The 17,950-nt window shown below is 35.8% G+C and overlaps 1 protein-coding gene across 2 annotated transcripts; it reads left to right on the top strand.

The window, feature by feature from the left end:
* Positions 1-611: 611 nt before the first annotated feature.
* On the top strand, positions 612-5,346 carry LOC123221712 (PHD finger protein At1g33420). Of its 2 annotated transcripts, none has more exons than XM_044644617.1 (5): positions 612-1,284; positions 2,304-2,430; positions 2,827-3,042; positions 3,586-4,209; positions 4,352-5,346. In XM_044644617.1, exons 1-5 carry the CDS (start codon positions 948-950, stop codon positions 5,184-5,186), a joined length of 2,139 nt encoding a protein of 712 aa, XP_044500552.1. In that variant the 5' UTR covers positions 612-947; the 3' UTR covers positions 5,187-5,346. The 2 variants fall into 2 exon arrangements, with proteins under 2 accessions (XP_044500552.1, XP_044500560.1); XM_044644625.1 differs by lacking the exon at positions 612-1,284 and adding an exon at positions 1,946-2,211.
* The last annotated feature ends 12,604 nt before the right edge of the window (positions 5,347-17,950 follow it).

Here is a 17,950-nt window from a genome sequence, read left to right on the forward strand (position 1 = left end):
TGACTCGATGGTCCAAAAGAGACCGATCTCCTCATCTGGACTGTTGTCGCCGTCTAGACGACGAAGATCCAAACGAAGAGTTTCGACTTTTTGTTTGGATTTCATTTGGATTTTATCGAATCCAGACGTCATCGGCCTAATGTTGAACATCGGAGGGAGAGACAACATTGAGAGGGAGAGAGATCGGCCATCGTTGGCCGAAAATTCGCCGGTGAAATTGGAAACCCTAGGTAGGGGGGAAAATGCCACTTTTTAAAACTTAATTTTGGACGAAATTATTAGTTTTTCAAATTAAGGGGATAAAATGATAGAAATGTTAAATATTATTGTTAAATGATGATTTTATCCTTAATCTTAACTTAATTTTGGAGGGTAGATGTTAGTTTTTTAAACTATGGGTGGGTGTTTAGGTTTTTAAAAGTTGATGGGTAGGAATTTGGGATTTCACTTTTGGCCTTTAATAAAATTTGAATAATGGGAAATGTGTAATTAAAAAAAAATTAGAACCTGCCCTATTTCTCAGCCTTTTCACCGTCTGAGGGTGTTTTTGTAATTTTATAGGTACTTTTAAAAGGCCTAGAAAACCACTCATCACCGTACGCTTAGCGATTAAGTATTGATTTTCGATACAAACGACCCTTCTTGTTTCTCCCCAAACCGACTTAACTTTTCTGTCGGATTCTTTAAAAAAAAAAAAATCAAAAAACAAATAAAAAGCTTCTCTTGAATAGCCAACCAATCAACCAATCAATACAACTAATCTGATCTCATCAAACAAACAAATCATAAAACCCTACTCCAGAATTAAACGTTTCTTCTATTTTCCCTCTCAAAACGCTTCACTCTTTCAACTCAACTCTTACCCTTCTGTTCCCTTGGCTTCCCTCCCATCTCTAAAATCTAAAACATCAGATCCGATCTCTCCCTCACGCGCCGCCTTCACCGACATGGTTGTTAACGGCAGACCTCTTAAGCGAATGAAGAGAAGAGTCACAGCAGATCTCCACGACTTTCTTACCTTTCCTTCTATTGACGGATCTGGATCTGGATCTGGTCCTACCGAGCCTTTTAGAGTTAACATACGGACTTTCTTATCTCACCACGCGCTGTTGCCGCCGCCTTCCTCGCTATTCCCTCACCTGCTCACGTGGCAGATCCTGTTCCGTGTCGGTGATGTCAACGACGGTGCTGAGTTATCGACTCCGGTTACGGTTTGTTTGGACGTTGTTGAAGAGGACGTGGCTAGATCTAGATCCGTGTACTGTGATCAGTGCCGAGTTGTTGGTGAGTTGGCTCGTTCCGAGTCGTTTTGTTGTTGACCGATTCTTTCTCTTGCTACTTTTGTTTTTTTTCTGTTTTATTTCGCCACGCTTCTCTAGGACGCTCTCTTGCTTTTTCTTTTATCTTCCCGGTAGCCGATTGATATGGCGGGAAATCGGAGATTCTTTTTGTTTCTCAGAGAATCGTGAGTTATAACGCTGCCATCTCGTGAGATGAATTAATAGTGGATATTGAAAGCTTATATGAATAAGTCAAAGATTTTTTTTAATGGATAATTGGAATGGACATGGTAAGTGTTAATAAATTTAATTTATCGTGAGATAACACGATATTTACTGGAAGAGTGGGCCCATATGAAAAGAGCTATTTTAGTTGAGCGTCATATGCCTTCGTTGTTTTGCACACGTGGCAGTTACAACTTCTACAGCCTGATGTTAATGGGACACCCTGCTTTCGTTATTGCGTGACAGCTATTTTGACCGGGCCTACAATTTTCTTTCCGTAAACTAGCCCTGTAGTAATTAAATACGATGCTTCGAGATACTTTTATATTTGTAAACTAGGGTTGCCGGCTGGCAAGCTAGAACCGCAAAGAGGCTGCTTTTTCTGATTATTGTATAATTTAAATTATTAAATTTAATATGTTTACATGATTTGATTAGTGTGATTCTTCGAACTCTTTTAATATTTATTAAAATTCTTTTATTGATTATCGGGGATTCCACCTGACCTTGTACTTGACTTTATTTATATATTTTAATGATATTAATAGTAATCTCTTGTGCCCCAAGTTCAATTTAGCGATTAACTATATTTTTATTTTCATTTTTTATTGTGAGTTATTGAAAATTCAAATGTTTAATGAGGACTATGGGCCAATTTGTCTTTCAGACGGGCCCGTGTGCCAGAGGTTACCTATTAGCAAAAAGTGTAAAATTCAGTTTTTTTTTTTTTTTTTTTTTTTTTTTTGTAAATAATAAATTTCAATGACTGATGGTTCTCGTTGGTCGGTCTTATTCAAGGTTGGAGTGGAAACCCAGTCTGCAGCAAACGATACCATTTCATTGTGAAGGCTGATGGCAATTCCATTGGTGGATATAACAAACCATGTACATGCTGCGGAGATGTCTTGCATTTTTCCGAGTCCAGGTGAGTTATTTCGATTTGTTTTTTCAACGAGTCCTTGATTCTCTTTATTTCACCATTCTATGATTTGCATGCGCTGCAGTTTTTAGGAGGTGGCTTTGTTCGTTGCTTCTTATGTTAGTGTGATTTTCAGTTCAGTAAGGGATGCATTTTATCAATTGTTCTTGTCTTGAGTATTTATATATCACTGCTATGTCCACAGCATTCAGTGCTTGATCTTTTAGAGAATATTTTTAAGAATTTCCATTCACCGTTGAAGTTTTGAAATCACTGGATTTAGATACGCGTGTTTTCATTGAAATTAATGCTAGAGAGATATTTATCCTGATTTGGATGTTTTCGGCTGTTTAATCAATTCCAATTCCGTGAACTCAACATTTGTAGTACTTGATGCATCAGGTGCAAGTCATGCAACCATGTGACAACGACAGATGATGTTGAAGATTGGGTGTACCACCAATTAGAGGACACTAGTCATCTTTTACATGGTGTAGTTCATGCTAATGGTTATGGCCACCTTCTGAGGGTCAATGGCAGAGAAGGGGGATCTAGGGTACTTTCTGGTCAGCACATCATGGACTTCTGGGATCGCATGTGTAAAGCTCTTGGCGTCAGGTTAGGACCCCTGATAAGTGTTCTTTACAGATTCCCAGTGAAAGCAATTTAAAGGGCCCACTCGGAGAATTACTTTTTACTTGTATGCAAGTTTGTGGGGTTTTTAATGTCATTGCTTGACGGTTTTTTTCCCCTCCTTATGATTCTGTGTGAGTACTGTTTTTGTCTATGATTTGAATGCTGTTCAAGATCTATTACAATAGTGAAATCAGTGTGGATCAAGGTAATCATTTGAAAATTGGCTGCTGATGTTATTATACACCCATTGGAAGTTGTAGTTGATTGAAAGTCTTAGTTATGGATATCATAGCTTCTGCTGGGATTTTGACCCAAATAATCTGTTGTAGAGTTACATAGTTACATACATTGTGCTGTTTGCTTCTCTTGGAAAAAAGGGATTTTAATTTCTCTGTTTTTTCTAAATCCAACTGTAGTGTGTATTTCTTCTCACCATGGTTTTATGTTTACTGGTGTACTTTTTGCTTGTTAAGATCAGTGCTGGTTTTTAATCTAAATATCGCATATTTTTCTTCGCTTGAACAGAAAGGTCAGTGTGATGGATGTATCAAAAAAATATGGAATGGAATACCGAGTACTTCATGCCATCACCAGAGGCCATCCTTGGTATGGTGACTGGGGTTATGAATTTGGTGCTGGTAGTTTTGCTCTCACATGTGATGCCTATAAATCAGCTGTTGAAGCACTTTCTAACATACAATTATCCATCTTTCTATCTCAAAGACGGAAGCCTCGCACTCATTTGCAAGACAGAATTTTGTTTTACCAGTCGATTTCTGAGTGTGAGCTTGTGAATATAAGAGATCTCTTTTGTTTCTTGATTAGACTGATTCATGATGACCATAAAGCTTCACCAAGCACAAGGGTTGATGAGGCCAGCTGCAAGAAGCCTCATCATAGTTCATCAGAGGTTATGCGATCTTGGACCAAGGGTGAAATAGAGCGTGTGGATGAAGCCATGTTTAGAGTTTTGCGAGCAGTTTCTGGATCCAATTGGGTAAGTTGGCGAACTCTTAGGGGTGCAGTATGTAAAGTGGCTAAGTCAGAGCTACTTGATCACTGTCTCAAAGAACTAGGAGGAAAATTAGCAGCTGATGGGATGGCGGTCGTGGCCAGGTGCAATCCTGATTCAGGGGCATTTGAGTACAGGTTAGTGCTTGCTTATTGATGTTAGCTAATGTTTTGGTTATGATATTAGACCTTACTATTGATGCCATTTTTTGAAGCACTTGTGTACAGAGTTTTATTTTGACTTTCAATAAGTCCCATCCACTTGTTTATTGCTTGACAGGCTTGAGCAGGCAAATGATCCCTTCAATGGCCTCACCTCTTGTATTGGTTCTTCCATGATTAAACGGCCTTCTCAAGAGATTCTCATGCGGGACCTCAAATTCTTTTTTGAATCTCTTCTTCACCCACAAACCATGGTTAATTATGGACCAGAAGCCACAAGAGAACTGGCAATCAGTTCAGCTGAAAAGCTTCTTGATTGCAAGCAATTCATGAAAGACTATTATCCTGAAGTGATATCTTCAATTAAGGAAGTATCTGAGATATGTCTCTCTTGTGAGCTGCAAGTCATGGATTTGTCTGAAGAAAACACCCTTTTTCCACCCTCTGAGCTAATTGTCTTACCTGTAAATGCTACTGTTTCTGACCTCAAAGTTGAAGCTACAAAAGCTTTTCAGGAAGTATATTTGGTATTTAGAAGATTTCAGGCCGAAGAGCTACTTGGCTATAGTGGTGTAGATGATTCCACCCAGGTCAAACTCTTACTAGGGTCTAGCGAATCTGTTTGTGTTCGAGGAAGATGCCTTGGGAAAAATGGGCTTGGTAAATATAGAATGGAGAGAGGGATTGAAAGATGGACAGTAGATTGTAGCTGTGGAGCTAAGGATGATGATGGTGAAAGAATGTTGGCTTGTGATGTATGTGGGGTGTGGCAGCACACAAGATGTTCTGGCATTCACGACGCTCATGCAGTGCCGGCTAGGTTCGTTTGTTACAGATGCAGAGGCAGTGACCAGATGATCAAAGTTAGTGATGGGCAGTGCAAAGATGAGAAGACTTGCATGAATAGTAATGGCAACTTTGTGAAGAGCATGACAACTCCTGATGTTCATTGAGAATTTAGCCGCTGTAAATGTTTTTATTTTGTTGTTTAGCGGAGGTTTTCTAGGGCTTGAATGGAAATTTGTACATAAGAAGCATGAAGCCTAACAATTTGCATCAGGTTAGTTGTTCCCTCTTTCTAATTCTAAACAAAGTTCAATTTACTTTGCCCAACCAGGAATGGAATTAGGCTTGAAAGATATTAAGGGGGAAAAAAGAAAGGGCTGCTGAAGAAATCAATTTATTTCTTTTTGGGTTTGAGTAGCCCTCCGCGACTATTTTTCAGACCCTTTATCTATACATCGACTTGAAAATCTTACATATTTGTTATCTGATCTGACAACTCTACGTATTTGATATAATTCAAACTTATACATTAAAATGTGATGGAACCAAGTATAATAAAATTATTTATATATATTTTTTTATATATAATTTAAAGATATAAATTATAGGGAAATTATAAAAAATGGCCAAAATACCCTCCTAGTAAGCAAAAATGCCCAAAAAATGCTCAAAATTACTATTCTCAAACAAAAATGCCCATGACTTTTTCTAAAATAGCAAAATTACCTTTTTTCTCATTTATATAAACCCTTTTCACTCATTATGAGAGGTTAAATGAAATTTTATTAAAATTAGGGGGTATTTTGATATTAAACACTGACTTTTTTTAAAATACCAAAATTATCCTTTCCCTAATTTATATAAACTCTCCTCACTCACTATGAGGGGTTAAATGAAATTTTATTAAAATTAGAGGGTATTTGATATTTCTTTATTTCATAACTTTTTCTAAAATGTCAAAATTACCCTCTCTCTCATCTATATAAACCCTCCTCACTCACTTTTATTACACACACTTCTCATATCACTCAAACACTCACTCTCACTCTCATTTTTATTCAAGATCAATTAGTAGAGATTCGTTCGGACAGAAGAAGTTCGTATTTTTGAATTCGACTCGAAAAAAGACTATTCATCAAAAAAAGGTATTTATACCAATCTTAGTCTAAAACTTAATTTTATTTGTTAACCCTAGTTTATATGTCATAATATAGGGGTTAAATGCAATATTAGACAAATATGGGGGTTAAATGTACTTTTAGATAAATATGAGATTTTTTTTTATATTATACAATATATAAAGGATTTATATAACATGCTAAGAATAGATAGATATTGTTTTGATAAAAGACAACATACAAGGGTGTTAAATAAAAAAAAGAGATAATTGAGGGTTGAAATAAATGTTATTAAAATTTGGGGGCATTTTAATATTAAACATTGTAGGAGCATTATAAATGAAATTTTAGGTTTTTTCGAATTTCACCGTTTTAGGATATATCGACTCGTATTTTTTGGATTTCTTAAGAATTTTTCGATTGTTGGCATACTAAGGTATTTCAACTTTTAGAATTCGAATTTCAGTTCTGTTTTTTCAAATTTCACTGTTTTAGGATATATCGACTCGTATTTTCCAAATTTTCGAAGAATTTTTTGATTTTTGCCATTCTAAGGTATTTCAACTTTTAGAATTCGAATTTCAGTTCTATTTTTCTGAATTTCACTGTTTTAGGATATATCGACTCGTATTTTTCAGATTCCGAAGAATTTTTTTATTCTTGTCACTCTAGGGTATTTCAACTTTTAGAATAGAAATTTCAGTTCTGTTTTTTCAAATTTCACCGTTTTAGGATATATCGACTCTTATTTTTTAGATTCTAAAGAATTTTTCGATTCTTGCCACTCTAGGGTATTTTAACTTTTAGAATAGGAATTTCAGTTCCGTTTTTTCGAATTTCACCGTTTTAGAATATATCGACTAGTATTTTCCAGATTTTTGAAGAATTTTTTTATTCTTACCATTCTAGGGTATTTCAATTTTTAGAATTCAAATTTCAATTCTTTTTTTTTGAATTTCACCGTTTTAGGATATATTGACTCATATTTTCTAGATTTTCGAAGAATTTGCCTATTCTTGCCATTCTAAGGTATTTCAACTTTTAGAACTAGAATTTCAGTTCTATTTTTTTGAATTTCACCGTTTTAGGATATATCGACTCGTATTTTTCTGATTCCAAAGAATTTTTCGATTCTTGCCATTCTAGGGTATTTCAACTTTGAGAATTTGAATTTTGATTCCGTTTTTTCGAATTTCTCCCTTTTAGGATATATCGACTCGTATTTTTTAGATTTCTGAAGAATTTGTCTATTCTTACCATTATAAGGTATTTCAACTTTTAAAATTTGAATTTCAGTTTTCTTTTTTTGAATTTCACCGTTTTAGGATATATCGACTCGTATTTTCCAGATTTTTGAAGAATTTTTTGATTCTTGCCATTCTAGGGTATTTCAACTTTTAGAATTCGAATTTCAGTTTCGTTTTTTCAAATTTCACCGTTTTAGGATATATCGACTCGTGTTTTCTAGATTTTGATATAAGATAACATACGAAGGTGTTATATAAATTGTTAAATAATTATATGGGATTAAATAAAATATTAGAAAAATATGAGGAATTTTTTTAATATTAATAATGGTACGACTGTTTTACATAGTTATTATAGATTTTTTTATTATAAATGAATAATTATTTTCAAAAACTTGTCATTGCAGGATTGATAATTAAAATGAATGTTTATGCATCGGTTCGTTACCAGGGAAAATGGATTCAACGTGGCAATAACACAATGAAATATGTTGGAGGAGCCAAACAATTGATTAGAATCCCTTATGGAACAACATTCGAGGGATTTATTGAGCTTTTGAAGGAGTCTTGTAGTATTGACCCAATGAAAAACTACCTTCAACTATCAATGAAGCCAAGAAAAATTCAGCTCGACTGCCCCGTACAGATCCAAAATGATGAAGATGTCCAAGGTCTTATTGATATGTCCTAATACTTATAAGAATGTATTCCTGTTTTTGTTACATGTACCCTAATTGAAGGGCAGAAGGAAGAAGATGAAGATGAAGAAGAAAGTACTGGGGTCAAGAAAGAATACGACTTGGAAAAGTTGATTGATTTCAGTAATGACCTATTGTACATTGCAAACTCATGGGCCCGTGGAGAAAAAGATAGAGTTCTCGATTGGGGTGACTTTGATGGAAATGATATGTCCGATATTTTTTCAGAAGATGTAGAGCCTGAGTATATGACATCAGTTACCGAGGGTATGGATAGTTTGCAGCTTGAAAATCCTATTTTAGGTGGTGGGAATTATTTTGGGCCATTTTTTGACAATGTCCCCACTGATCCATTTAGGTGGCTTCTTGATTTTCCTCCACAGCCATCAACATCATTAGGTGGTTCCAGATCGATCTGAGAGGAGAATGGTGTAAAGGTTGATGATATTTTCCATAATAAAGTCCAATTGAAAGACGTTGTGAAACAATTCGCCTTACTTAAAGAATTTCAATTTGGTGTAAAAAAGTCTGACAAGAAGCGGTAGGAAATTAAGTGTAAGACTGAAAATTGTAACTGGTATATATATGCAACCAATTCCACAGTCGGTGAAGTCTGGGGGATCAACTCTATGAATCCTACCCACACATGTTCAGTTGATCAAATCATGTCACATCACAGACAAGTTGAGGCCCGAGCTTTAGGTCAATTAATGAGATCAAAGTTTGTGATTATTGATCGAATTTATCGGCCTAAGGAAATAATTGTTGACATTGCCGATCGATATAAAATTGATATTTCATACTCACAGGCTTGACGGGCAAGAAATTGGGCTATAAATTTGTTGAGGGGTTCACCGGAGGAATCATTTATGCTTTTATCATATTATTGCTACAATCTTCAGCGTATTAATCTGGGCACCGTTACTGCTATTGAAACAGATGATGACCATCGATTTCAGAATTTTTTCATGGCATTATGATGTTCCATTCGTGTATTCAGCCAATATCTCCGCTCGATTATTTGCATTGACGTTGCATTCCTTAAAGGTCAGTATCTGGGGCATTTATTCATTGCAGTGGCTTTTGACGGTAATAACCAGATATATCCAATCAGTTTCGGTGTCAGTAAAAAGGAAGATCATGACACGTGGTGTTGGTTTCTCCAGAGGATTAAAGAATGTATCCATGACCTATCTGAGTTGGCAATAATCTCAGATCAACATCATGCTATATACTCGGTAATGGCTGAAGTCTTTCCAGATGTCTACCATGGATACTATTGTTATTATCTTCTGTGTAACATGCGGGCAAAGTATAAATAAGACTCAAATGTATAGTATTTTAAATAAGTAATTAACATTGTAACAGTTCATCCTTTTCATACATTTTGATTATACTCAATTTTTCTTATTTTTTACCAACTTACAGGTTGCAAGTGCATATTGGAAAGTGACAAAATCATACATCATGACCACTAATATTACTGAGTCATTTAATGCCCTTGTCAAACATGCACAAGGCCTACCTATAACAATGCTTTTGGAGTTTATTCGTGGTACCATGTAGCGCTGGTTTTACGAGAGGAGAACCCATGCAGGTAAGTATCAAATTGTTATTAATTAAAAGTTTTATCTCATGTACTTTTTTCTCCTTTCTTTTGGTTATTACCAAATGTATAGTTAATATTTTTTCAAATTATAGATGAATGTCCTAACTTTATCACCCCTTGGGTGGAGGAGAAGATCAGCAGTCATCTATCAAAGTCTACAAGTCTAGAGGTTCGATCGATTACACCTACTCGGTATCAGGTCATCAGATTTGGTGGATTCATGGGTATTGTGGACTTTGGTGACATGTCTTGCACGTGTAGAAAGTTTCAGCTTTCATGTATTCTGTGCAAGCATGCCATTGCTATTGCACGACATGTGAGACTCACGAATGTTAATGCATGGGTTCATCCATTCTTCCGAACCGACGTATACTGTGCAATATATCAAGAACCTATCAATCCTCTTGGAAATCAATATGATTGGTTACACTCACCAGAAGAAAGAGTTATATTGCCCCCCGTCCTCGATAATCGTCGTCCAGGTCGTCCATCCAACAGAAATCGATGACCGTCGCAGGGAGAAACTGTTACACCGATAATTTGCAGTCATTGCCATGAACCGAGGTATGCACGAACCCAATGTAAATCCCCAACACTGGTCTCGAGCTCCGCCCCGCAATGTTCATCTAGAAAAGGCAAAGGAACGAGATCTTGACATGCTTATATGATTCTTCATTGTTGTACTTCAGTTTGATGTAACCGATGTATTTTTATTATTGTTTCAAAGGTGTAATTGCATTTTCATGTGCTGTAATAACTTAAGTATAAATAATGAGTTGTTTGAGTATATTTTGTACCTTCATCATGTTGTTTCAAATGTATTATTGTTTGAGTAATCCTATATTTTTATTGTTTCGATTGTTGCTGGATAGTAACATCACTCAAATCACATATAAGCATGAAATCAAATACATATCGATATATAATGACAGATAAAGTACATCGTACATATACGCACATACAATAAAATATACGTACGAACATATGAAGAACGATAAATAAATAATGAGCTAACTAAATATACATCTGTGAGCTACTCGATATAGTGAAAATATAACTGCAACGCTAAACGGTGATGCATAGAGGTAGACGACTCTCGAGGAAAATCGACGCTTTATAACAATGCCAAACACTCAAAAAAATGTAACATAAACACGCCATAATCATCGGATCCCAGTCCCTGCTGAGGGATATCCGCTCGATATAAAGTGAGAGAATCACGTTGTGGAGTCTATCCAGAAGCGGTCCAAAAACTCGTCGCCTCTAATAATGCGAGTATGAATATCAGATACGGTCGCATCCGCTGCTCAAGAGACCCCATATTCCCCGAATATGATACATCCGAATAGTATACTATAATCGACCACTCACAGAAATCTATAACTCTTGCCACCCAATGTGCGCAGTCGAAGTTTATAGGGATGTAAACCTATAAACAATAACAAATTTTAGTTAATAATAGACTAATTCAACTAATTCAATGTAGTGAAAATACATATATACTATACCTGATCGACCATCCCCCATGGTTTATACAACAGTCCCGAGGTGTACGCTACCTCAACAATCCTCGTGAAGAGCCCCGAAAACTCAAACTCCTCAAACGGTATGGTCTGCCAACTCTTCCAAGCCATCTCAATATGGCCTCCAAAGAATGTATGAGCAGTCGTCCACCACTATGAAACAGTCACACGGTGGTCGTCCTGATGCTGACGTAATAAAGCCAAAAAAGAATCCACATGCTAAAATGGTATAAACAAGTTCACGTGTTAGTTATTGATAAATATATCAAACTTTTTCAGGAATTATATACTATAGACAACTTACATCGTCGGTCAGCCACTGGCGCAACTCTACCACAAGCTGCCAAAAAATGTTCTTTGACTTCGACCCAATAAAGTAGACATCATGTGTGTCGGAAGCCATAGCTCTGGTGTACCACGTGAGGAAAAATTCCTCATGCTCTGAGGCAGAGGATGGAATGGTCCTAAGTTGCCATTTTGCCCTCCCTTTAAGTGGATTTGTATATGGGGTATGAACCAGTGGACCCTTCCGGATGATCCGACCACATGCTGTATGAATAAGTTGCATGATCCCAAAAAACAATTAATTCATCATTCTATCCTACGTAACAATTAGCATTAATCGATTTATTTTACCTTCATCATGTATGCGAAAGGAGGTTTAGCTGGAGAATCCTAAATCACGGTCAAGTCCACCATGCGTGCTCCCTCGACAGACTGAAAAATTATAATTTTGAACATCTCAGTGACCAATATATACAAATATTTATATACCAAGTATAATTGATATACCTCAATATGGATGGCCTCAGAAACGTCCTCCTAGAAGTCCTCCTCCTGTGAACTAATATCCACTATCTTTTTGGTTGAGCTCGAGATATCAGCAAGTAACCATAATCGTTTGTCCTGAAAAAGAGTCAAAATATCATTAAATAAACAATATAACAGAAAAGACAAATCAATCAATGACATTATTTTAAAAAAATTAACCTCAACTTCCAGGGAAAGTGTTCGGGGAAAACCCTTTATCGATAATATATCAATGTCGGTTCCCTATATGTATGAAAAGGGTAAAATGGTAAGTGATATTTCATATAAAATATAATATCATTAATAATTAGCATACCTCAAGTGGAGGATCTGAAGCAACTGGAGATCCGACTGGATGGTCTTCTTGAGGAAGACCCTATACGAATATATATATCCTATATTAATCGATAACCGAACAATCAAGCCAATAAAGTTCTGGTCCTAAATGACATACCTCAGCTCAGACAGGTGATACAACAAAAGGGCTAACTGGTGCCTCCTCATGGCGACTACCCTAAGATAATAGTAATAATAACTTAATTATATGACATTTCATATATAACAATACTATAATATAATAACGACATTCAATATAAATTTGAAATGTCATACGGACCTCGTGTGACTGATGAGATGGTATAGAGGTATCAATGGGGGATGTCGATCGGATATCGTTGTCCCTCTCCTGTACGAATGTAATAATAGTTGTCAGAATAATAACAGTGTATGCATTTTTAATAAGTAATAAATTAGAAGTGGTTTTATAACCTAAGCGACGGGGGCTGGATATGTACGCATGACGATATCTTCCAAATGAGCCATACGATCCTATAATCGGGCATATCATCGCGTAATCGAGTCATCTGGGAAGAGACATCATCGCGAAAACTCGATATCTCATGTAAAATCGTAGCACCCTAGTGCGCTAATGTAGCATCTAATGTAGAAATACTGGGTACTACGGATAGGAGACACTACTCGGTGGCATGATGGGTAGTATAGTCCTCCACTCCAGGATGGTCTGTCATCCGTGGGCTTTGAACTACAGAGGAACGTAAAGGCTGCTCCATAATAGGAGGTTGAATAGGTTCCTCCTTTGTCTCAAAAGTGTCGACTGGTACATCTAAAGGTATAGAGGCTGGAGAAGCCCCATCTTCGGTCAATGGAGGAATCAAAGAAGATGAGGAGGAATCAACATTGGATAAATCGGTGTACTCATGAATCTCAGAATACCATGGTGCACCCTCCTCGATCGATGATGGACGAAGGGGAAATGTGACATCCTCCTAATGATGAAGATATATAAGTCAAAATAATTGCAATATCATATGAATTAATCAATTTATTAATTAATAAGTACATACCAGATTACCAGTGAAAATACGACCTATATGAGTCCAACTAGGGACGTCTTGCATATGCCACCTCAACATTCGTGGGGACGCATAAGGATCAACAAGGTCAATCCAATAGTATAACATGTTTAGAATCTCATATATCCAATACTGCAATATAATCATTTGCGATATAAATAAATCAATTTATATTTTTGTCAATTAATATATATAAATAATAATATAAAAATTACCTAAAATGCGAAAGAAAATCTGTAAAGGTCGTATTTACGAATTTTAGGCATCCGTTCAGAACCGACTCTCTCACTCACCTGTGACATAGACTTGTATGTTATCTACCACACAACAATGCCCTAGGGATAGGAATTAAACCCGTCCAAATGATCAACTAACTGTAAGTAATTCGTTGACACCTTCTTTCGTCGATCATTCCCCAACAAAACCATGTGAAGAATATACAACAAGGCCTCTTGACAGCGTCAATATCATCATCCCCCCATGACCTCGATAAGAAAATACGTTCTATGTTGTGATACTGCACCTTCGGACAATCGCGAAAGTACGTATCCCTGATCCTATGTCTAGAGGAGCAAGAAATATATGAAGAAACATCAGTCTGTCGGCTAAACGAAAGCTCTATCACCAACGCAAACTCAAACGGGCTAAATCTCACATCAACCCTGCTAACCTTAAACCAAAACTTGTCTCTGTTAAAGGGTGGATGTACCGTCGTAGTAGAAATGCATGAACCAATATCCCAAAGAATTTGGTTTCGGGTAAACGAAGGAGAGACCTGAAATATGTCCTCTCAAATAGCCGCAGCTGACTCGGGGTCAATGTAGAAGAATTCTGAGATAATGCGATACGCTGTGCACGACATATCGCATCTGCCCGGAAGTGTCTAGACTCATCAATGATTCGCAGCTCGCTGTCAACCCGTCTTCTTTTGCGAGAATTATCCTATAACAATTTTAAAAATTTGTTAAGACATTCATAAAAATAAATATGTAAACAAATGTATTAGTGGAAAAAAACATAAAAAGATGAAAAATACCAAATAATCAAAAAGGAAATGACAAAACTTAACAAATAAGAACTGAAATTTGAGTTCTATACATTCAAATACCCTAGAATATTAACAATCAAAAAATCGATCGAAAATAACAAAATATGAATCAAGATATCTTGAAAGGACGAAAATAAAAAAAAACGAAACTGATATTCGAATTCTATACTTTGAAATACCTTAAAATGACGATAATCGAAAAATAGTTTAGAAATCTTGAAAATAAGAGTCGATATATCTTGAAATGGTGAAATTCAAAAAAACGAAACTAAAATTCGAATTCTATATTTTGAAATACCTTAAAGTGATGATAATGGAAAAATCGTTCGAAAATCTTGAAAATACGAATCGATATATCCTGAAATGGTGAAATTCGAAAAAACAGAACTGAAATTCGAATTCTATACTTTGAAATACCTTAAAGTGACGATAATAAAAAAAACGATCAGAAATCTTGAAAATACGAGTCGATATATCCTGAAATGGTGAAATTCGAAAAAACGGAATTGAAATTTGAATTCTATACTTTGAAATACCTAAAAGTGAAGATAATTGAAAAATCGTTTGGAAATCTTGAAAATACGAGTCGATATATCCTGAAATAGTGAAATTCGAGAAAACAGAACTGAAATTCAAACTCTATACTTTGAAATACCTTAAAGTGACGATAATCAAAAAATCGTTCGGAAATCTTGAAAATACAAGTCGATATATCCTGAAATGGTGAAATTCGAAAAAACGGAACTGAAATTCGAATTCTAGAAGTTGAAACGGCGAAATTTGAAAAAGCGAAAATGAAATTCGAAATCTATACGATAAAATACCATAAAATGTGAACAATCGAAAAATCGTTAGATAATTTGAAAAGAAGACTCGATTTATCCTAACATGGGGAAAATCGAAAAAACAGAATTGAAATTTGAACTCTATCAGTTGAAATACCTATAAATGTCACTAACCGAAAAATCATTTGAAAATTTGAAAAATACGAATCGATATATCATAAAAAGACAAAATACGGAAAAACACAACTGAAATTCAAAAACACGAATCAATATATCCTATAAACGAAAAAATCGAAATATTAAGTTGAAATTACGTCATTATATCGTAAAATGTGTCAAAAAGCACCAAAATTCAAAAAATCGAATCTCAAATTTGAAAATTACATATGGAAAAACCTTAAAACAGAAAAAACAGATATAAAATTCGAAAACTACACGATCAGAAACCCTAGATAAGAAAATTCTCAATTTACCCCCTCATGAAAATTCCTTAATTGAAAAGGTCCATTGTTATGCGACAAATTTCAGAAAAACCCGCTATGTTCTAACGAATCTCCTCCAGCTCCCCAATATTTTAAAAAAGCCACTTTACCCCCTTAACCCACGGTCAATGTCTGCTGACCATGGGATAAATCGTTTGACCGTGGGAAACATTGTTCCCACGGTTGGACTGCCGATCCTTTCGGTAGCCATTTCGGCCTCCGATTTCCACATAAATAAAATCTACACGTCGTATAACACAAATCCCCTCAATCAATTCAACGAAAACAACCAAGAATTAAAACATTTTAAGCATTGTTCAAACCGTAAACCCTAAAATTTCAAACTAAACAATCTCAATCAAATCTCAATAATATGAGCAATAACTTGATCCAAACAAGATTATGGGAGATATACTAACCTTCTTTGCCATTTGCGGTTGCCGAAAAGCAAGAAAATTGGCGGAAATGAGGTTCACCATGGGATTATCGTGGGAGAGTGGGAAGCTTTGGAATTTTCTTTGAATTGCATAGTGAAAATCGCAAATATTACCGTGAGAGGCAGTTTCGTAATTTTGCCAAACCCACAATCACGTGGGAAATTTCAGAAAAACCCGACGTGGGCTAAGGACTCTCCCGACACCCCAATATTTTAAAAAAGCCACTTTACCCCCCTAACCCACGGTCAATGTCTACTGACCGTGGGATAAATCGTTTGACTGTTTCCCACGGTCGGACTGTCGATCCTTTCAGTAGCCATTTCGGCCAAATTTTGGTCGTTTCGACCTCTCATTTCCACATAAATAAAATCTACACGTTGTATAACACAAATGCCCTCAATCAATTCAGCGAAAACAACCAAGAATCAAAACATTTTAAGCATTGTTCAAACCGTAAACCCTAAAATTTCAAACCGAAAAATCTTAATCAAATCTCAATAATATGAGCAATAACTTGATCTAAATAAGATTACAGGAGATATACTAACCTTCTTTGCCATTTGCGGTTGTTAGAAAGCAAGAAAATCGGCGGAAATGAGGTTCACCGTGGGAGAGTGGGAAGCTTTGGAATTTTCTTTGAATTGCATAATGAAAATCACAAATATTACCGTGGGAAGAAATGAAATTTTGCTGTGTTTATATAGAGGGGCAGTTTCATAATTTTGCCAAACCCACAATCACGTGGGAAATTTCAGAAAAACCAGACGTGGGCTAAGGACTCTCCCCGACACCCCAATATTTTAAAAAAGCCACTTTACCCCCTAACCCATGGTCAATGTTTGTTGACCATGGGATAAATTGTTTGACCGTGGGAAACACTGTTCCCATGGTCGGACTTCTGATCCTTTCGGCAGCCATTTTTGACCAAATTTTGGTCGTTTTGGCCTTCGATTTTCACAGAAATCAAACTACACGTTGTATAACACAAAACCCTTCAATCAATTCAACGAAAACAACCAAGAATCAAAACATTTTAAGCATTGTTCAAACCGTAAACTCTAAAATTTCAAACCGAAAAATCTTAATCAAATCTCAATAATATGAGCAATAAATTGATCCAAACAAGATTACGGGAGATATACTAACCTTCTTTGCCATTTGCGGTTGTCGGAAAGCAAGAAAATCGATGGAAATGAGGTTCGACCGTGGGAAAGAGGAAAGTTTGAATTTTCTTTGAATTTGCACAATAAAATGACCGTGGGAAGTGATGAAATTTGTTGTGTTTATATATGGGGACAGTTTCGTCATTTCACAAAACCTGGGCATTTTTGCTTAAACCTGAATTTTTTGGGCAATTTCGCTTAGACCCCTTTAATTTTGCCTATTTTTTATAATTTCCCTAAATTATATGATATTAATTAAAATCGGTAAAATTTTTCCCGCGTAAACGTTTTTAGGCAAACGTACAGTAGTTTTACTTTTATAAGCAAATTTTTTGTAACTCCAAAAATACCCTCTGGTTTATTACGTCATTTTCAACTATGCCGTGTGTGAGATGTCAAGAGTTGTACAAGGTGCGTGAGTGCGTACAAAATATGTGGGTACGTACAGAGTGCGTGAGTGCGTGCGGGTGTGTGAACAGTGTGTGAACAGTGCAAGGGTGCGTATGCACTCACGTACCCACGCTATATATGTATATATATGTGTATATATATATATGTGTGTGTGTGTATATATATATATATATATATATATATATATATTTATTTATTTATTTATTTATATTTTTTACGCACCATGT

The sequence above is a fragment of the Mangifera indica genome, chromosome 1, assembly GCF_011075055.1.
Source record: "Mangifera indica cultivar Alphonso chromosome 1, CATAS_Mindica_2.1, whole genome shotgun sequence".
In the NCBI taxonomy this organism is placed as follows: domain Eukaryota; kingdom Viridiplantae; phylum Streptophyta; class Magnoliopsida; order Sapindales; family Anacardiaceae; genus Mangifera; species Mangifera indica.

What these genes read in the sequence shown, in the direction of transcription:
- LOC123221712 (XM_044644617.1), top strand. Translation starts at nt 948, where the DNA reads ATGGTTGTTAACGGCAGACCTCTTAAGCGAATGAAGAGAAGAGTCACA. An exon ending in TTGCATTTTTCCGAGTCCAG is followed by an intron (nt 2,431 to 2,826) that starts GTGAGTTATTTC and finishes TTGATGCATCAG; the next exon opens with GTGCAAGTCATGCAACCATG. An exon ending in TCAGGGGCATTTGAGTACAG is followed by an intron (nt 4,210 to 4,351) that starts GTTAGTGCTTGC and finishes ATTGCTTGACAG; the next exon opens with GCTTGAGCAGGCAAATGATC.